Source organism: Lepidochelys kempii, chromosome 16 (assembly GCF_965140285.1).
Source record: "Lepidochelys kempii isolate rLepKem1 chromosome 16, rLepKem1.hap1, whole genome shotgun sequence".
Classification (NCBI taxonomy): domain Eukaryota; kingdom Metazoa; phylum Chordata; order Testudines; family Cheloniidae; genus Lepidochelys; species Lepidochelys kempii.
In genome coordinates, this window is record NC_136395.1 from 4,776,890 (window position 1) to 4,792,404 (window position 15,515).

General features: G+C 42.7%; 2 protein-coding genes across 15 annotated transcripts in view; one reads left to right on the plus strand and one right to left on the minus strand.

The window, feature by feature from the left end:
• Window positions 1–3,585, minus strand: part of NOXA1 (NADPH oxidase activator 1) — a 56,275-nt gene extending 52,690 nt beyond the window's left edge. For 3 of the 6 annotated variants that reach the window (XR_012155270.2, XR_012155269.2, XM_073314592.2), the window contains exon 1: window positions 1,670–3,583. Coding sequence is in view for 2 of the 6 variants with exons in the window: in XM_073314592.2 (XP_073170693.1) it covers window positions 1,670–1,843 (174 nt within the window). In the remaining 4 variants the exon portion in view is untranslated. Of the gene's footprint in view, window positions 1–1,669 lie in introns of all 6 variants that reach the window. The other 3 variants (XM_078849069.1, XM_078849073.1, XM_078849071.1) reach the window with 3 other exon arrangements.
• A 986-nt stretch (window positions 3,586–4,571) lies between these two features.
• The window catches only part of EXD3 (exonuclease 3'-5' domain containing 3), a 573,707-nt gene continuing 562,763 nt past the window's right edge, over window positions 4,572–15,515 (plus strand). For 7 of the 9 annotated variants that reach the window (XM_073314573.2, XM_073314577.2, XM_073314575.2 and 4 more), the window contains exons 1-2: window positions 4,572–4,853; window positions 10,557–10,623. In XM_073314573.2, coding sequence (XP_073170674.1) covers window positions 4,596–4,853; window positions 10,557–10,623 — 325 coding nt within the window. In that variant the 5' untranslated portion in view covers window positions 4,572–4,595. The remainder of the gene's footprint in view (window positions 4,854–10,556; window positions 10,624–15,515) is intronic. The other 2 variants (XM_073314579.2, XM_073314580.2) reach the window with 1 other exon arrangement.

The window sequence follows — 15,515 nt, forward strand, 5'->3', positions numbered from 1 at the left end:
TCCCCAATCCCCTTGTCCCCTGACTGCCCCTCAGGACCCCCTACCCCTTATCCAACCCCCATCCCCCACCACTGCCGCCCTCCCCTTACCATGCTGCTCAGAGCAGCAGGAGCTCGCGGCCCTGTTGCCTGGATGGAGCCAGCCGTGCTGTCCGCAGGGCAAGCTAAGGCTGTGGGGGCAGGGGGACGGCAGGGGAGGGGCCGGGGGCTAGCCTCCCTGGCTAGGAGCTCAAGGGCCAGGCAAGGACAGTCTCATGGGCCGGATGTAGCCTGTGGGCTGTAGTTTGCCCACCTCTGTTCTATCCTCTGCAAGGGACACCATCCCTGCCCATACTGGCTAATAGCCATTGATGGACCTATCCTCCATGAATTTATCTAGTTCTTTTTTGAACCCTGTTATAGTCTTGGCCTTCACAACATCCTCCAGCAAAGAGTTCCACAGGTTGACTAACCAATTTATTTGAGCATGAGCTTTCGTGAGCTACAGCTCACTTCATCGGATGTTACTCTGAAACAGGTTGACTGTGTATTGTGTGAAAAATACTTCCTTTTGTCTGTTTTAAACCTGTTGCCTATTAATTTCATTTGGTGACCCGTAGTTCTTGTGTTATGAGGAGGAGTAAATAACACTTCCTTATTTACTTTCTCCACATCTGATTTTATAGACCTCTATCATATCCCCCCTTAGTTGTCTCTTTTCCAAGCTGAAAATACCAGTCTTATTCATCTCTCCTCATATGGAAGCTGTTCCATAGCCCTAATAATTTTTGTTGCCCTTTTCTGAACCTTTTCCAATTCCAATAGATCTTTTTTGAGATGGGGCGACCACATCTGCACACAATATTCAAGATGTGGGTGTACCATGGATTAATATAGAGGCAATATGATACATTCTGTCTTATTATCTAACCTTTTCCTAATGATTCTCAACATTCTGTTCACTTTTTTGACTGCCGCTGTACAGTGAGTGGATGTTTTCAGAGAACTATCCACAATGATTCCAAGATCTGTTTCTTGAGTTGTAACAGCTAATTTAGACCCCATCATTTTATATGTATAGTTGGGATTATGTTTTCCAATGTGAATTACTTTGCATGGTGAGACTAATATAGTAATTCAGGAGTGCCGATTTGTTACTGGCTTGGTGATATCTAATTATAGAATATACCACTAGATTGGCCTTTCAGTTGTAACCCACTGTGACAATTACATATGTTTACCATTAATGAGCCACTATCAATTCACAGCCACATTGGAAAAACCACCAGGAGTTTACTTAGATGTGCCATCACATATAAATCTAAGACACAGTCTTCACTGATTGAGGAAGGGGGAGAAACAGAATGTGAGAGAAACTCGCTTGTTCTCAGAGTCATGAGCAGGAACAGAATTAGATTTGTCTGATATCAGGCAACCATAAATTACTCTGAAATATGTACTGTAAGGTTTGTTCAGTAGCAAAGTATAATTTTCTTTTCCTCATTCTATCTGTGCTGTGGTAATACAAATAATAATAACTAGAAAATCTCCTAGGAAATAATATAATTGCAGATTTCCACATTCCATTCAGAGTTAACCATCTTTTCTCTTTCCCAGATAAAAGTAAACACAAAACACAAGATTCCCTTCCTACATTTTTGACTTGCTTTACTTTGTTTTCTTTTGCTCACCTGCAAGGCTCCCTCAGGGTTCCCTGTTAAGAGATGCACACAGCCTATGTTGAAATAGATCCTGGAGGATGGCTCTTCGATAGTGGAGAAGATTTTCAAGGCAGAGTCCCAGTCCCCCTTATCCATAGCCAGAATTCCTTCATGCCAGCCTCTTACTAAGTCTCGATATGCCATTTTCTCTCCGTATACCCAAATAAAACAGATTCCTCTCTAAAGTCCTTCAGGGTCTGGCTATCTTGGCAGCTGCCTAAAGCCTCACCCAGGTCTTTGCTGACAGACAGGTGCGCCTGCCTGGAATTCAGGACTAACAAGGAAGTTCAGCAGCCTCTAAGTCATACTTCGCTAAATACTCCCTTTATTACTCAATGGGTTCAGAAACACAAAGATTTCAAGGAAATGAGCAAAAGTAGGAGGAGTCATCCTAAATATCTGCCTCAACATAGACGGTGAGATTGACATCTCAGTTACACACACTTGTGTATAACTGAATGCAGGTCTGGCCTCAAATCTGTATAAAGCATATAAAACACAGATTTGTTCATGTATTGCATTGTACTCTAAGTATTTCACTGTATTTAACAAAGAAAAGGTGGAATGCATAAAATTAGATAGGAAACACTTCTGGCCAGGTGCTCTGCCTTTCTCTGTGTTCTGTGAAGGGCCTGGGAAGCTTTTGGACACAGTCAAAAATAAAATAATCATATTAATACAATGCAAAAATGTTACGGCCAAATGATTCAACACAGGATCCTAAACTTCATGCACAAAATATGTTCAAACTCCACATTTCACATGTAAATGTAGGATTTATGTTCACAATTTAAACATTAGGGTTCTGGCTGAACCCCAATAAAAATGCTTTCCAAAGCCAGTTAAGGTTGCTAAATGACAACAGCATAGTTACCTATCACCTAATTTAAGTGCCAACTACTTAAAATCAAGGATATGAATAGTTAAGGACTCTGAAATCTCACGCTGCCCACATAATAAAGGAATCTGTTATTCCTGTGCAGTATAAAAAAGATATGTTCTATCATAATCCAGCAACCTCCTTCAGTAGCACAAGAAAGAGAGGCAGCTAAACAATTACTAAATCAATTCAGCAGTAGGAGAGGTAACTCACTGCCCAATCTTCTTCTCTGGAATTTGGACAAGTCATGGCTCCTTTGCCAGTTTGGAGCCCTTTTCTTACTTGGAGAGACCCTCACAAATTGTAAGCCTGCTGAATCCACCTGGAGTATGTGGCTGCAAAGAGTGGGTGTGTGTTCTGAGTAACAAAAAGCCAATTTGATTAGGGACAAAAGAAGGGTACAAATAGGTCTCCCTGTTTGTGCAGCTTTTTTGTATTGAATGGTGTTGTGCCCTAGTGAACCAGTGGGTTCCTCTGCTTAGCATTTGGAATGACAGTCTAGTCCTAGTCCCTCTTTCTGGGGATATTAGGGTTGAATAGCAGTATCAAGAGCCCATCTACAGTTAAGAACCATCTCCATTTTCTTTTCAGGGAGAGGAAAAACAGCTCTCCTTACATGCTGCTTGGAAGGTTTCTTTCCTGTGCCAGTAGCAACAGATTCTGTCGAACAGCAGATCTCCAACTGAGTCATTTTGTGGGGCACTTTATAAGATATGAGACAGATCTTTCTGTGGCGCCATATCATGTCAAATACACCCCAATCACTTATTGCTCATTTTACAAACATTCTGCAGACTAGGAATTCCATGAATCATCGGTGTGCCAGAGCATCACCTGAGAACTGCTGCTGCTCCCCTTTCTTTTTGGCATGAAAACAGTTCTGTTGATTAGCGACTTTGGGAAGCCATACTTCTGTATTTACATCTCATAACAGAATTTGATATTTTTCCTGTGCTAATTACGCAAAGTCTCTTACAAGAGGCTCTTAAGAAAACTAAGTAGCCATGAGATGAGAGGTGAAGTTTTATCTCATTAGATATTGACAGCGAGGAGACAGAAAACAAGAAGTTTGAACTAAAGGCAAAAGGTTAACAGTGAGTTGCCCTAAGATCTGTATTAGAACTGGAGTGGTTTAATATGTAAGCAATCTGGAATAAGGGGTGACAGGGAGGTGACAATATCTGTTAATGACACAAGATTATTTAATTTTAGTCAAGGCGAGGCAAGACTGTGAGGAACAAAACTAGCTGACTGGGCAGTATGATGGCAGAGAAGATACACTGGCAAACGAAAGGTTGCCCACAGTAAGAAATAATTTAACCTATGTATACACGTTTTTGGGATCTAAAGGAAATGTAAGCACTCAGGGAAAAGACCTGGACGTCACCGTGGATAGTTCTGAAAACTTATGTTCAATACATAGCAGAAGTCAAAAAGCAAGGAAAACGTTAGGCAATCAAAATAACAGGAGAGAAAACAGGACTAAAACCATTACGTAAAGCGATGTTATATTTTCATTCAGAATGCCGAGTAGTTACCCCAACTGAAAAAAGACAGAGCAGAAAGAGGGGAAAACAGCGATACAGAGCTCCCGATGGGCTGGAGCCTGGGCTCTGGGACCCTCCATCCTCCGCAGGCTCCAGCGCCCGGATTCTAGCCCCATGGGAACACACACGCTGCCCAGCGGCAGGGTCCTTCCAACCCGAGTCAGGTGCCCTGGACTCTGCGACTCACTGCTGGGGGGCTTCCCAGTAAGACTGAGGCGGGCGGGCGGGCGGGCGGTGGCGACGGGACAGGCTCCGCAGGAGGCAGACTGAAAGGATCGGCCCGTACCGAGAAGAGCCCAGGAGAGGGGACATGCGAGGGCACCCAAAGCCAAGGCAGTGGGGACACCGGGCGCCCTCCTTCACCCTTCGCCGCGTGTGGGCCGCGACGGGCTGAGGGCCCAGCGCCAGCTAGGCCGGCTTGCAGGCGCCAGACGAGGTGGGAGCTGAGCTGGGGAGCAGGCCGCTGAGGATGCCCCATCCCTCGGGCAACCCCGGGCTGGCCCCCGTCGGGCCGGGCACGCGCGGGCACGAGGGCGGGGCCGCGCACACACCGCTAGGGGGCGCTCTTCAGCCAGGCACGTTTCCGCACCCGTTCGGAGGGGCGGCCGCGGCCGATAGGCGGCGCTGCGGCGCGTGTCCCGGGAACCGCCCGCCGGGCGGCGGGGAAGGATTTGGGCGCCGCACGCCAGAGCCCGGCCGCGGCTACCGGCTTCCGGCGCGTTGTCAGGTGAGTGGCTCCGCAGGCTCCCCCCACGCCGCGCTCCGCCATGGGCCGGCAGCGGGACGCGGAGCCCAGGCCCCGCCGGGCAGAGGGACCGGGCTGGACCCGGGGGCAGAGCAGGGAGCGGCCCGACTCTGTGCGGTGCCGGGGCCCCGAGGCCCAGCGAGGCCGGGCGCGGCCCCAGGGACGGCAGGTCCCCGCGGCCCGCGCTGCTTGGAGCCGGCCGCAGGGGCCCCTCAGGGCGGGGCGCTGCCCTCGGGGCCTGACGCTCCGCGCTGAAGAGGCGGGTGGCGGCGGACGGGGCTCGGCCGGCCCCGGCCTCCACCCCGCCCCGCCCCGGCGCTGCGCTGGCGCTTTGGCCGGTTGCCGGCTGCGCAGCAGTGAGCACGTCGCGCGCTTTTCACCAGGGCCTCGCTTGGTGAATAAAAACTTGAGACTCCAAAAGGGGAGGCGGCAAACATCCACCCACCGTTTAGTTAGTGAACATACAGCTGTGGCCAAAGGCCTCTGGCATTTCTGGAGGCAAAAAACAGCTTCGGGAGACTTAATAGGAACAAACCTGTTAATTTTTTGGGTTGTGGGGATTTTTTGGTTTTGTAAAACGGAGAACTGAGACGTATTAGTTGGCAAATGATGCCTTGATGAAACTGGCCACGCCGTGCTCTTTGCTAACACACTACTAGCTAAATGCATGAAGTTTCCAATTCTTACCACAGAAGGCCACCAAGGGTGAATATTTTATACTGTAATCTCTGGTTGGGTTTATTATGACCCTTCATCTGTAAGCTGTTATTCAAATAAAATGATGGAAATATATCACTACCATAAATCCCTCCTTTCCTGGTACCTTTAAGTGATGTGAATTTGCAATTTTCGGCACTGCCATTAGATGCCAGTATGGCACTAAGGAGCTGTGAGAGTTGCCGGATGTAAGATCGTATACAGTCCAATATTTATGTAGCATCCTTCTTACACAGCATCACAGAATGTTTTAGGGAAAAGAGAAGAGGAAGATTTTCAGTTGGGGATTTAAAAAAGAAATTTCAGAGGAACAGCCGTGTTAGTCTGTATTCGCAAAAAGAAAAGGAGTACTTGTGGCACCTTAGAGACTAACCAATTTATTTGAGCATGAGCTTTCGTGAGCTACAGCTCACTTCATGAAGATGAAGTGAGCTGTAGCTCACGAAAGCTCATGCTCAAATAAATTGGTTAGTCTCTAAGGTGCCACAAGTACTCCTTTTCTTTTTGTAAAAAAGAAATTGCCTCACGTGACAGTATTCAATTAGTTGAGGCAGAATAAGAGTGCAAACAGGTGATATTATGAGGGGAATATTATTATGTTAATCATAAACTGCAGGGCTTTAAATAGGAAGAAATAGGCTTTGTCTACACTAGCACTTTTGTCGGCAAATGAGTCAAGGGTGTGAAAAAACACACCCTCAACAACAGTGTTAGTGTAGACAGTGCTATGTTGGCAGGAGATACTCTCCTACCAACATAGCTAACACCGCTCATTGGCGTGGTTTAATTATGCCGGCAGGAGAGCGGCTACGTGGAAGATCTTACTTGTAAGGTCTGTAGTGTAGACATAGCCATATAATTAATGCACATTGCAAGATTTAAAGTAGTGTCCGAATGCTGAAACTGAGCAGTAGATGCAAAGAAGTATTAGGGGTCTGGAACACATGACTTATGAGGAGAGGCTGAGGGAACTGGGATTGTTTAGTCTGCGAAGAGAAGAATGAGGGGGGATTTGATAGCTGCTTTCAACTACCTGAAAGGGGGTTCCAAAGAGGATGGATCTAGACTGTTCTCAGTGGTAGCAGATGACAGAACAAGGAGTAATGGTCTCAAGTTGCAGTGGGGGAGGTTTAGTTTGGATATTAGGAAAAACTTTTTCACTAGGAGGGTGGTGAAACACTGGAATGCGTTACCTAGGGAGGTGGTGGAATCTCCTTCCTTAGATATTTTTAAGGTCAGGCTTGACAAAGCCCTGGCTGGGATGATTTAGTTGGGGATTGGTCCTGCTTTGAGCAGGGGGTCCAACCCTGATATTCTATGATTCTATGATTCTAAGCTGTCCCATTATAGAGCTTTTTATGAACTATGTTGAAATTCCTCAAAAACAAACACATCTGCCCCATCTGATCAATATATAAACCATGGCCATGACAGAATCTTGTCACGGCTGAACAACAGTCTATGCAAGTGATCAGTGCAGTGTTTCTCACTATCTTTTCTGTGCTATCATCTCCAAGACTGGGAATAACCATTGTCTCAGGGACAGAGAAATCTCTGAAGCATATGGAAGTCTCTAAAAATTAAAATGTTGATTTTTTTAATGCCATTGGGCCAGAGCTATGTTTTTTATTAAAAAAACGGATAGGGTTCAGTGTATTTTATTAGTAATAATACTTTGTCCTTTTATATCGTACCTCACATCTCAAAGTGCTTCACAATTCTGCCAGGTACTCTAGATAGATTATGTTATCCACTTTTTTACTCTGTGGGAAGTGACTTGCTCATGGTCATACAACAGGTAACCTAGGATTTCTGATTCCCAGTGCTTTTTCTAACAGTTACACACAGGCAACAAGAAGATACTCCAATGTATAGTGAAATACATCCCAAAAATCCAATGTATGCCTGGGTATAAGTTCCACAGACAGTCTTTTATGGATGGGGAGATAGAATCTACTGTAATTGTGTGCAGAAGAAGGAGCCATATTTGGCTCACCTGGTGCACAGGTAGTTTTATAATAACTTTTTGTGGAGTTTTGCACTTGCAGTAATTTAACAAAGGGTTTTTGTTAGAATAAAAACACTGATTTTTTTTAAGACATATTTAGTCAGGGGAAGGGTTTGAGCAACTCATTTGAAACTGCATCAGACTAATATTATTCACAGAACTCATTTGTGAGTTCAGAGGAGGAAAACCAACCCCATAAAGTTTTGCTTTGAAGATTTTGTGTACCTCCATGCTACAGAAAGTTTCTTTTCCAAAGACACTTAACAGTGTTTGTTAGTCCTTAAGATGAACTGTGTTAAAGGTGAAATGCAAAGCTGAAATGAGCGCAGCTCTTGGAAGAAAGTAGCCCCATGTGAGAACAGAAACATGCTCACTGTACTCAGTGTACATCACACTGGAATTCTGATGATCAAGGTCTTTGTTAGATATTTCATAGAATAGAAAAGGGATAAACTGGTATTTCACAATGTGTACGTGTGCTCTGTGGCTTTTAATCAGCCCCTGCTCTTCATTATGCAGCTGTGACCAAATAATGTAAATGTGAGGGTACTGACATTGTAGAGCAGTTCCTTTCTTGTTAACATACTCTGTGCTCTCATTGACATGCTCTTTACTACAGTCTTACAAAGCAATTTATTCATGGACATTGTTGACATGTGCATTGTGATATGTTCACACAAATCATGGCACATTAGCCAAGCTGTGCAGATATGTTTTATAGATGGGATGTACAGTAATGCATGCTCTATATGCATGCTCTATTGAATCTCGCTACCATGAATTTCTGTGGTGCATGTCTTGCTCTTTCATCAGCTTGTCAGATGAGAAGAGCAGCTAGTAAATAAGTCTCCAGAAACTCACCAGGATATAGTGTAAAAAGAAAAGGAGTACTTGTGGCACCTTAGAGACTAACCAATTTATTTGAGCATGAGCTTTCGTGAGCTACAGCTCACTTCATCGGATGCATACCGTGGAAACTGCAGCAGACTTTATATACACACAGAGATCATGAAACAATACCTCCTCCCACCCCACTGTCCCGCTGGTAATAGCTTATCTAAAGTGATCATCAGGTGGGCCATTTCCAGCACAAATCCAGGTTTTCTCACCCTCCACCCCCCCACACACAAACTCACTCTCCTGCTGGTAATAGCAGCATAATATTAATAATAGCTGGTAATAATAGCATGGGCTATTACCAGCAGGAGAGTGAGTTTGTGTGTGAGGGGGTGGAGGGTGAGAAAACCTGGATTTGTGCTGGAAATGGCCCAACTTGATGATCACTTTAGATAAGCTATTACCAGCGGGACAGTGGGGTGGGAGGAGGTATTGTTTCATGATCTCTGTGTGTATATAGTCTGCTGCAGTTTCCACGGTATGCATCCGATGAAGTGAGCTGTAGCTCACGAAAGCTCATGCTCAAATAAATGGGTTAGTCTCTAAGGTGCCACAAGTACTCCTTTTCTTTTTGCGAATACAGACTAACACGGCTGTTACTCTGAAACAGGATATAGTGTGAGGCTGTGGTTTCTCCGGTAGCAACAGTTAAGGTTGCAAAAGGTTTTCATTATCATCCCATGTTTTCTTTTGCTCATATCTTTCCCCAGAATTCTCATTCTGGACTGAAAGTTTCCATGCTTGGTATATGTTCGACGGTGATTACTTAAAATAAGAGGTTTCAGAGTAGCAGCCATGTTAGTCTGTATTCGCAAAAAGAAAAGGAGTACTTGTGGCACCTTAGAGACTAACACATTTATTTGAGCATAAGCTTTCGTGAGCTACAGCTCACTTCATCGGATGCGTGTGAGCTGTAGCTCACGAAAGCTTATGCTCAAATAAATTTGTTCATCTCTTTGGTGCCACAAGTACTCCTTTTCTTTTTACTTAAAATAAGTTTCATGTAAATTCTTTCAGTCATGTTTGGGTTATGTGTCTCTGAAAGAAAAATTCCCACTTTAAGAACATTTAGGAAACTGTCTTTCCACTGCTGATCTTTTAAAAGTAGTCTTCCTCAAGGAAGGAGTTGTTAAGTCAGAAAAAGAATTGGGTGGAAAATAACAAAATCAGTTCATGTGGGATTGAGCACAGTAGGAATTTTGCACTGCTTGCAAAATGCATATGTAAATGTTTGCTGGATACAAGTACTCACTTTGGTTTTTGTCAGATATAAAATGGCTTATAACTTTTGGGAAAATATTAATAATAATCATGTTTATTATGGTAGTGCCTGAGGGCCAAACAATAATGGGGCCTCGTGCTAGGTACTATACAAACAAAAGTAGGATTGTATCCGTTTGGGATTGAAACTTCACGTTTTTGGAAACAAAGGAAATAGATTTTGGCATTTTGAATTACGGGACAAAATTGCAACTTTTTTACTTTCAACTCAGAAATTATCAGAGTTACAAACTCTATGCAAGGCATGTTATATCATGTTATATTTAGTTATATCAAAGGGAAAGAGACCTGGGAGAAGTTTGGTATAAATTGGCCACATAATTGAAAAATATTTTTCTGGTTAGCAATTGCTGCAGTTGCCAGAGGGACATTACATGAGTGTGAACGGGAAGGAGATGGTCTCTGCTAAGCTGTGGTCCATGTGGGATGTGGAAATGTGGCACAGTTAACATTGCTTTTAAAATGCTTAACTTTTGCATTTTTCACTCTTTAGTGATTTTAACTGTGCAATCCTAATATTACATTAGTGGATATTTTGCATTTAGTAAGTAGTAGAGATGTTAGCAAGTGTTTAAGGCCCCATTTCAGGAAAGCAATTAAGCATGTGCTTAAATTCATCCCTATTCAGGTTAGCACTCAAGTACCTGCTTAACGTTAAGCATGTACTTAAATTCCATTGACCTCAGTCGGACTTGTACATGTGTTTAAGAGCTGTCCTGAATTAGGGACTAAGTATGTAGAGAAATGAGTAAACTCTAATAGGTTTGTTTAATTCCTTTTAGTGTATACAGTGGAGGAATTATTCTGTCATCACTGAACAGGCAACACATGCACTGTCCTCCTTCTTGGGTAAGTTTGCTGGTCCACTAGACGTAAATTTATTTAAGCTAATATTGATGGGTAGTTCTGTAAGATGGATGGCTCTGTTTTCATAGTTTGACAGTGAAATTTTAAAAATAAACTTAAACTGTGCTCTGAAGACCAATTTTATCGTGACTTGTCCGGTGTAGAGTTTGTTCATGATGGGACGGACTGCACCAAATCAAAAAGCATATGGTGCATGTTTGCAGGGTTCTGCTAGCATATTTTGTTCATGTAGATGCATTAAAGCAAACCTGAACAAAGGCAAAGTCACAGCTCTGAAAGCTTGTAGCAAGAACTTGCTCACCACCATTATTGTTTATATGGCCATTCTTACTGGTGATATCCTTTCAAACAAGTGTTTTATGATGTTTTATGATATGGCAGTCATATTTGGGAACAGATTTGGGAGGTTCCTTTACCTTTTGATCTGTGGACTTCATATGTGATTCCCATTGGCATTGCAAAGGTTGGATTCGTTTGTGTCCCAAGTCATGCCATTTCATTTCATGATCCAGAATGTTAGAGTGAATTTCCATATTTAGTACATTCAGACTCCTTTGAACATAGTAGAAGCCCAACTAGAGAAGCCTAGAGGATCTCACATGTCCATGCTAAGCAAATAGGATCTCAGTTTATAAGGTCTCTTCAAAATGACCACCTCACTCCCGTTCCTCGTAGACATAGTAGATTGTGTAGAACTCAGTTTATGTGCCTTGGAAGGGCGACACTGAGCTATTGGCGCTTTGGTTTCAAGTGTATTGTTCTAGGTATTTTTAATCTGAAGTTTAGACAACTAAACCATCAAGTAGCAGGGCCTGTGGATTAAAAAGTAATCCAAAGACATTTGCAAAGGAGTAATTCACAAATTAGCTCTATTTGATTTATTTTTCCCTGTTGTTCAAGTGGGAATGAAGTGAGGCATAGTCATTAAAAATGCCATAAAAATCTGATTCCATTCTGAGCATAGTCACCCCTTTACCTATTCTAAAACGTCACCTTCAATTTCACTAGGGGGCAGTCTTTCATATTAAAAATATTTGGACTGCCACACAGATCACCATTAACAAGATTACATTTCTGTTAGAGAGATAGATATTGATGTAAACATAATTCTTAATTTGGTGTTCTGCAGAGTACAAAGTTTAGGATCTGGGATATATCACTCATACTGTGTGTGGGAGGTACTAGCGGTCTATCAGCTAACTATCACACTTCCTTAACTATGGATTTAATTACCTAAATAATATGCTTTTATCAGTGTAGTTACAGTATGGATTGGCATGACCCCATATATGTGTTCCCTTGAGAGCTGTTATAGTTCCTTTAGTATTTTTTAATGCTCCCATCACCATTTCTTTAAAAAAACATCCTCTTTAAATATAGAGCACCAAAAACCACCCCGATTAACTCTGGGGTTCTAATCCCAGCACTGACTCCCTCTATGATCATGGACAAATCATTTAATATCTCTTCTTCAGATTCCCATCTATAATATGCAGGGTAATAATTCCTACCTTACAAAGAGTTTGTGAGAATGAATGAATGAATGGGCATAAAGTGCTTTGAAATTGAAAAGTATTTATATTAAGTGTTAAGTATTATTAAAGTGTTGAGAAAAGTGGCAGAAGCCAGGAAAATCAAATGTAAGACAGATGGTTAACTCTCACCAGTGAGGGGTGTGATTTTGTGTTTTGTTCTGATAATACTTTAAAGGCAAGTAATCTGCTTTAGCTTTGAATTTCCTAGCTATTAGAATCATAGAGTCATAGAATATCAGGGTTGGAAGGGACCTCAGGAGGTCATCTAGTCCAACCCCCTTCTCAAAGCAGGACCAATCCCCAATTTTTGCCCCAGATCCCTAAATGGCCCCCTCAAGGATTGAACTCGCAACCCTGCGTTTGAGCATTGAGGCCAATGCTCAAACCACTGAGCTATCCCTCATAAGATGAGCCTTATTCGCATGTAGGAGTCATGGCTTGGCTGTGAATATACTCTATGACTTACTGATGTTGATTTAAAAAAAAAATTCAGAGCCACCCAGTTTAATTTGATGCAGTTTCTGAATAATTCACATTGGATCATACCCAGATTGAGTAGTCTTACTTAAATAAATGGCACTTACTTCATATACCAGACCCATGGCTGTATAGCATAAATCTCAATTTCAGTGCATTGCTTTACTGTAACTGTAAATTCCCTCTCCAGTTTCAGTAATATTCATTAGTTGTTGTTTAGCCGTTTTCATCTACAGACCTCAAAGCACTTTACAAAGATGGGCCAGTATTTTTATTTCCTTTTACAGATGAGGAAATTGAAGTACAGAAAGAGATAGTGAATTGGCCTAATTCATACAATAGGTCAGTGATAAAGCTGGAAACAGAACCCAATTCTTCCCTGTCCACTGGGCCACACTACTTTATAGTGCCTTCAGAGCCTCTTAAGAAGTAGTCGTTATCTGGATTACACAGAGGGTGATAATGCCAACCTGAGAGGTTATGTGACTTGTCCATGGTCACTGAGGACACCTGTCTCTGAACTTACCATGGAATTCATATCTCCTGGCTCCAGATCCTTTGCTTTAGCCAGAAGATCATTCTTTCCTGTATGCCTTAAAGACTTCTGTCATGCGCTGTGAACTCCTAAAATGCTATAGGGCTGTAATTTTATTTTTGGGATGCAGAATAATTTTTAAAGATGAAGTACTGCCCACTCTATCCCCTCCCCTCTCCTGCTTTCCCCAGGTTTTCTCTGGTAAGAATGGGAGGCCTCTAGTGGACCCATTCTCTCCCTCTAGTACTGCTCCATAATCATTGTAGGCAGAGCGTGCAGCAAGTTGGAGGGGAGGGGAGACAGAGAACTTACTGCCAACATGTCCTCCCTACTTCCACTGATCAGATGGTGGCAGTGGGAGGAAAGCAGGAGCTGAGCCCTGGTGTGAGTGACTACTGAACTGTGGGAAGGATGGGGTCTTGAGCCCCTTGCACAAACCTCCAGGTAGTTGATTGGCATGAGCCAAGAACTGAGGGAACTGTATCCCTGTTCAGCAGGGACTCAAATGGCCAGCTCTGCAAAATGGAATTCTCCTACTCAGGGCAATGGAAGATCATGGCCAGGGCTTTAAAAGCATTTGATTTCTGCAATTGTGTTAAAGGCTTGGGCTTCTGAACTCATAAACAGCTTCTTAGCTTTGTTTCAGAGGTGGCTGCTTTTCAGTGAGAGGCAAAATGAATAATGTATATATTGTTCTGAAATGCTTTGGGATATTCCAGAATGAAAGGTAGTGTCAGCGTGTAAATGTTAGATGATATTATCACAATCATCACTGTATCTTCATCTTCTAAAAAAATTTTTTTTGTGCCAGAAGAGCAAAGGTGAAATGGAATAAGCACACATTTTCCAGATAGGATTCTGAGGTGACATTTTTATAGCAATTCTCACTTAGGGGATGAGAAGGGGGTGGTTTTAACTCTTTCTGAAGGGCTTTGCCCTCATTATTCCCATCAGTGATAACAGAATTTGAATGACAAAAATTTGTATCCCAAAAATTCTCCCCTTACTTATATACTATGCCAAGTCACACTTTCTCATCCTCTCCCTACTTTACCACACACACAAGGTGGGCATTGTGGAACAAAATTTGGAGTATGGTTCTCCATATAAGCTGGTGAAGGGAAGCCCCAGATGCTTGTATGAAATACTTTTCTCTGCTGTCAAGTACTGTCTCCTACAACTTTTTTCTCACAGTTCAGTTCCACAAACTAACTGGAAAGGCTAGTTTAGTTTTATGGCACAGTTTATATTTTGGTTTGCATCTTACTTTGAAGGCTCATCTGAGTAGTATAATGACATGTTTGCATGTGTCAGCCAATCACTTAACAATGACCTATGGGTGTTAAATGTCATTAATACACGCCAGCATCCTCTTTGCTTGAGGGCTGTAATCAGTTCCAGGTACCATCTGATTTTTATTTAAAACACACTGCTGCAGTCCTTAGTCTGATCTACAGTTACATTTCAGTATTGTGCTTAGAATGTTCTGCCAAGTTCTTCTCGTTTTTTAGTGTACACCAGCAATGGTGCAACTGGTTAGGATCTAGAGACCAATGGGGGTGTTTCTGGTGGAGTTCCAAGGATGGAGTAAAGCTGGTAACTTCTTGAGCACCTCTTTAAAGTTACTGGGAGAATCAGTGCCTAAGGACTTTAAGTCTCATGTATTTTTTGTTGGTTTCAGTATACGCTGCATGTTAAGATTCTGTGCTGATGTGGGCAGGCAGTGGCAGCCACTGCACAAAGTTTTATACATATATAAGAACGTATGTCTGAAAAGAAAGTGTTAAAAGCTATTTGGAATAAGATAGGGCCTGTGCTAGTAAAAGGGGAGAAAGTGAGGAGAGGAAGAGAGCCAATCGGCTGTCGGTTAGAAGAAAACATGGACTTTATGTCAATCCTTCATCTGGATTAGTGCAGGAAAATGGCATGGTTCAATGTGATAATGTCAATGGAGTGAGCTGCTTTCTTGTCACCAGCAATGCTCCTTTGGAGCGAGATCTAACCCCCACAATGAGTAGAGAGGAGCTGTTTAGATAAGAGCTGAATGGTTTTGGCAGGCTGACATGGAATAGATTAAATACGAGAGTAAATAGCTCTAAACAGAGCAAATGCAAAACTTTTGGGAAATACTCAAAGAAAGTAAAATGAAGAAATAATTTTGTGTACAGTGTCCAGAGTGATTTTAAAACCCACTTGTTCCCTGTCCAAATAAACGCTTATTTCAGCCAAACAGAACTCTTTCTCCATGATTTATTATACCAGTTAAGATATAAGCCCTGTGTGTAGAGCTGTCAATTTAACAGAACAGCTTTCTTTCTCCTTTCAGA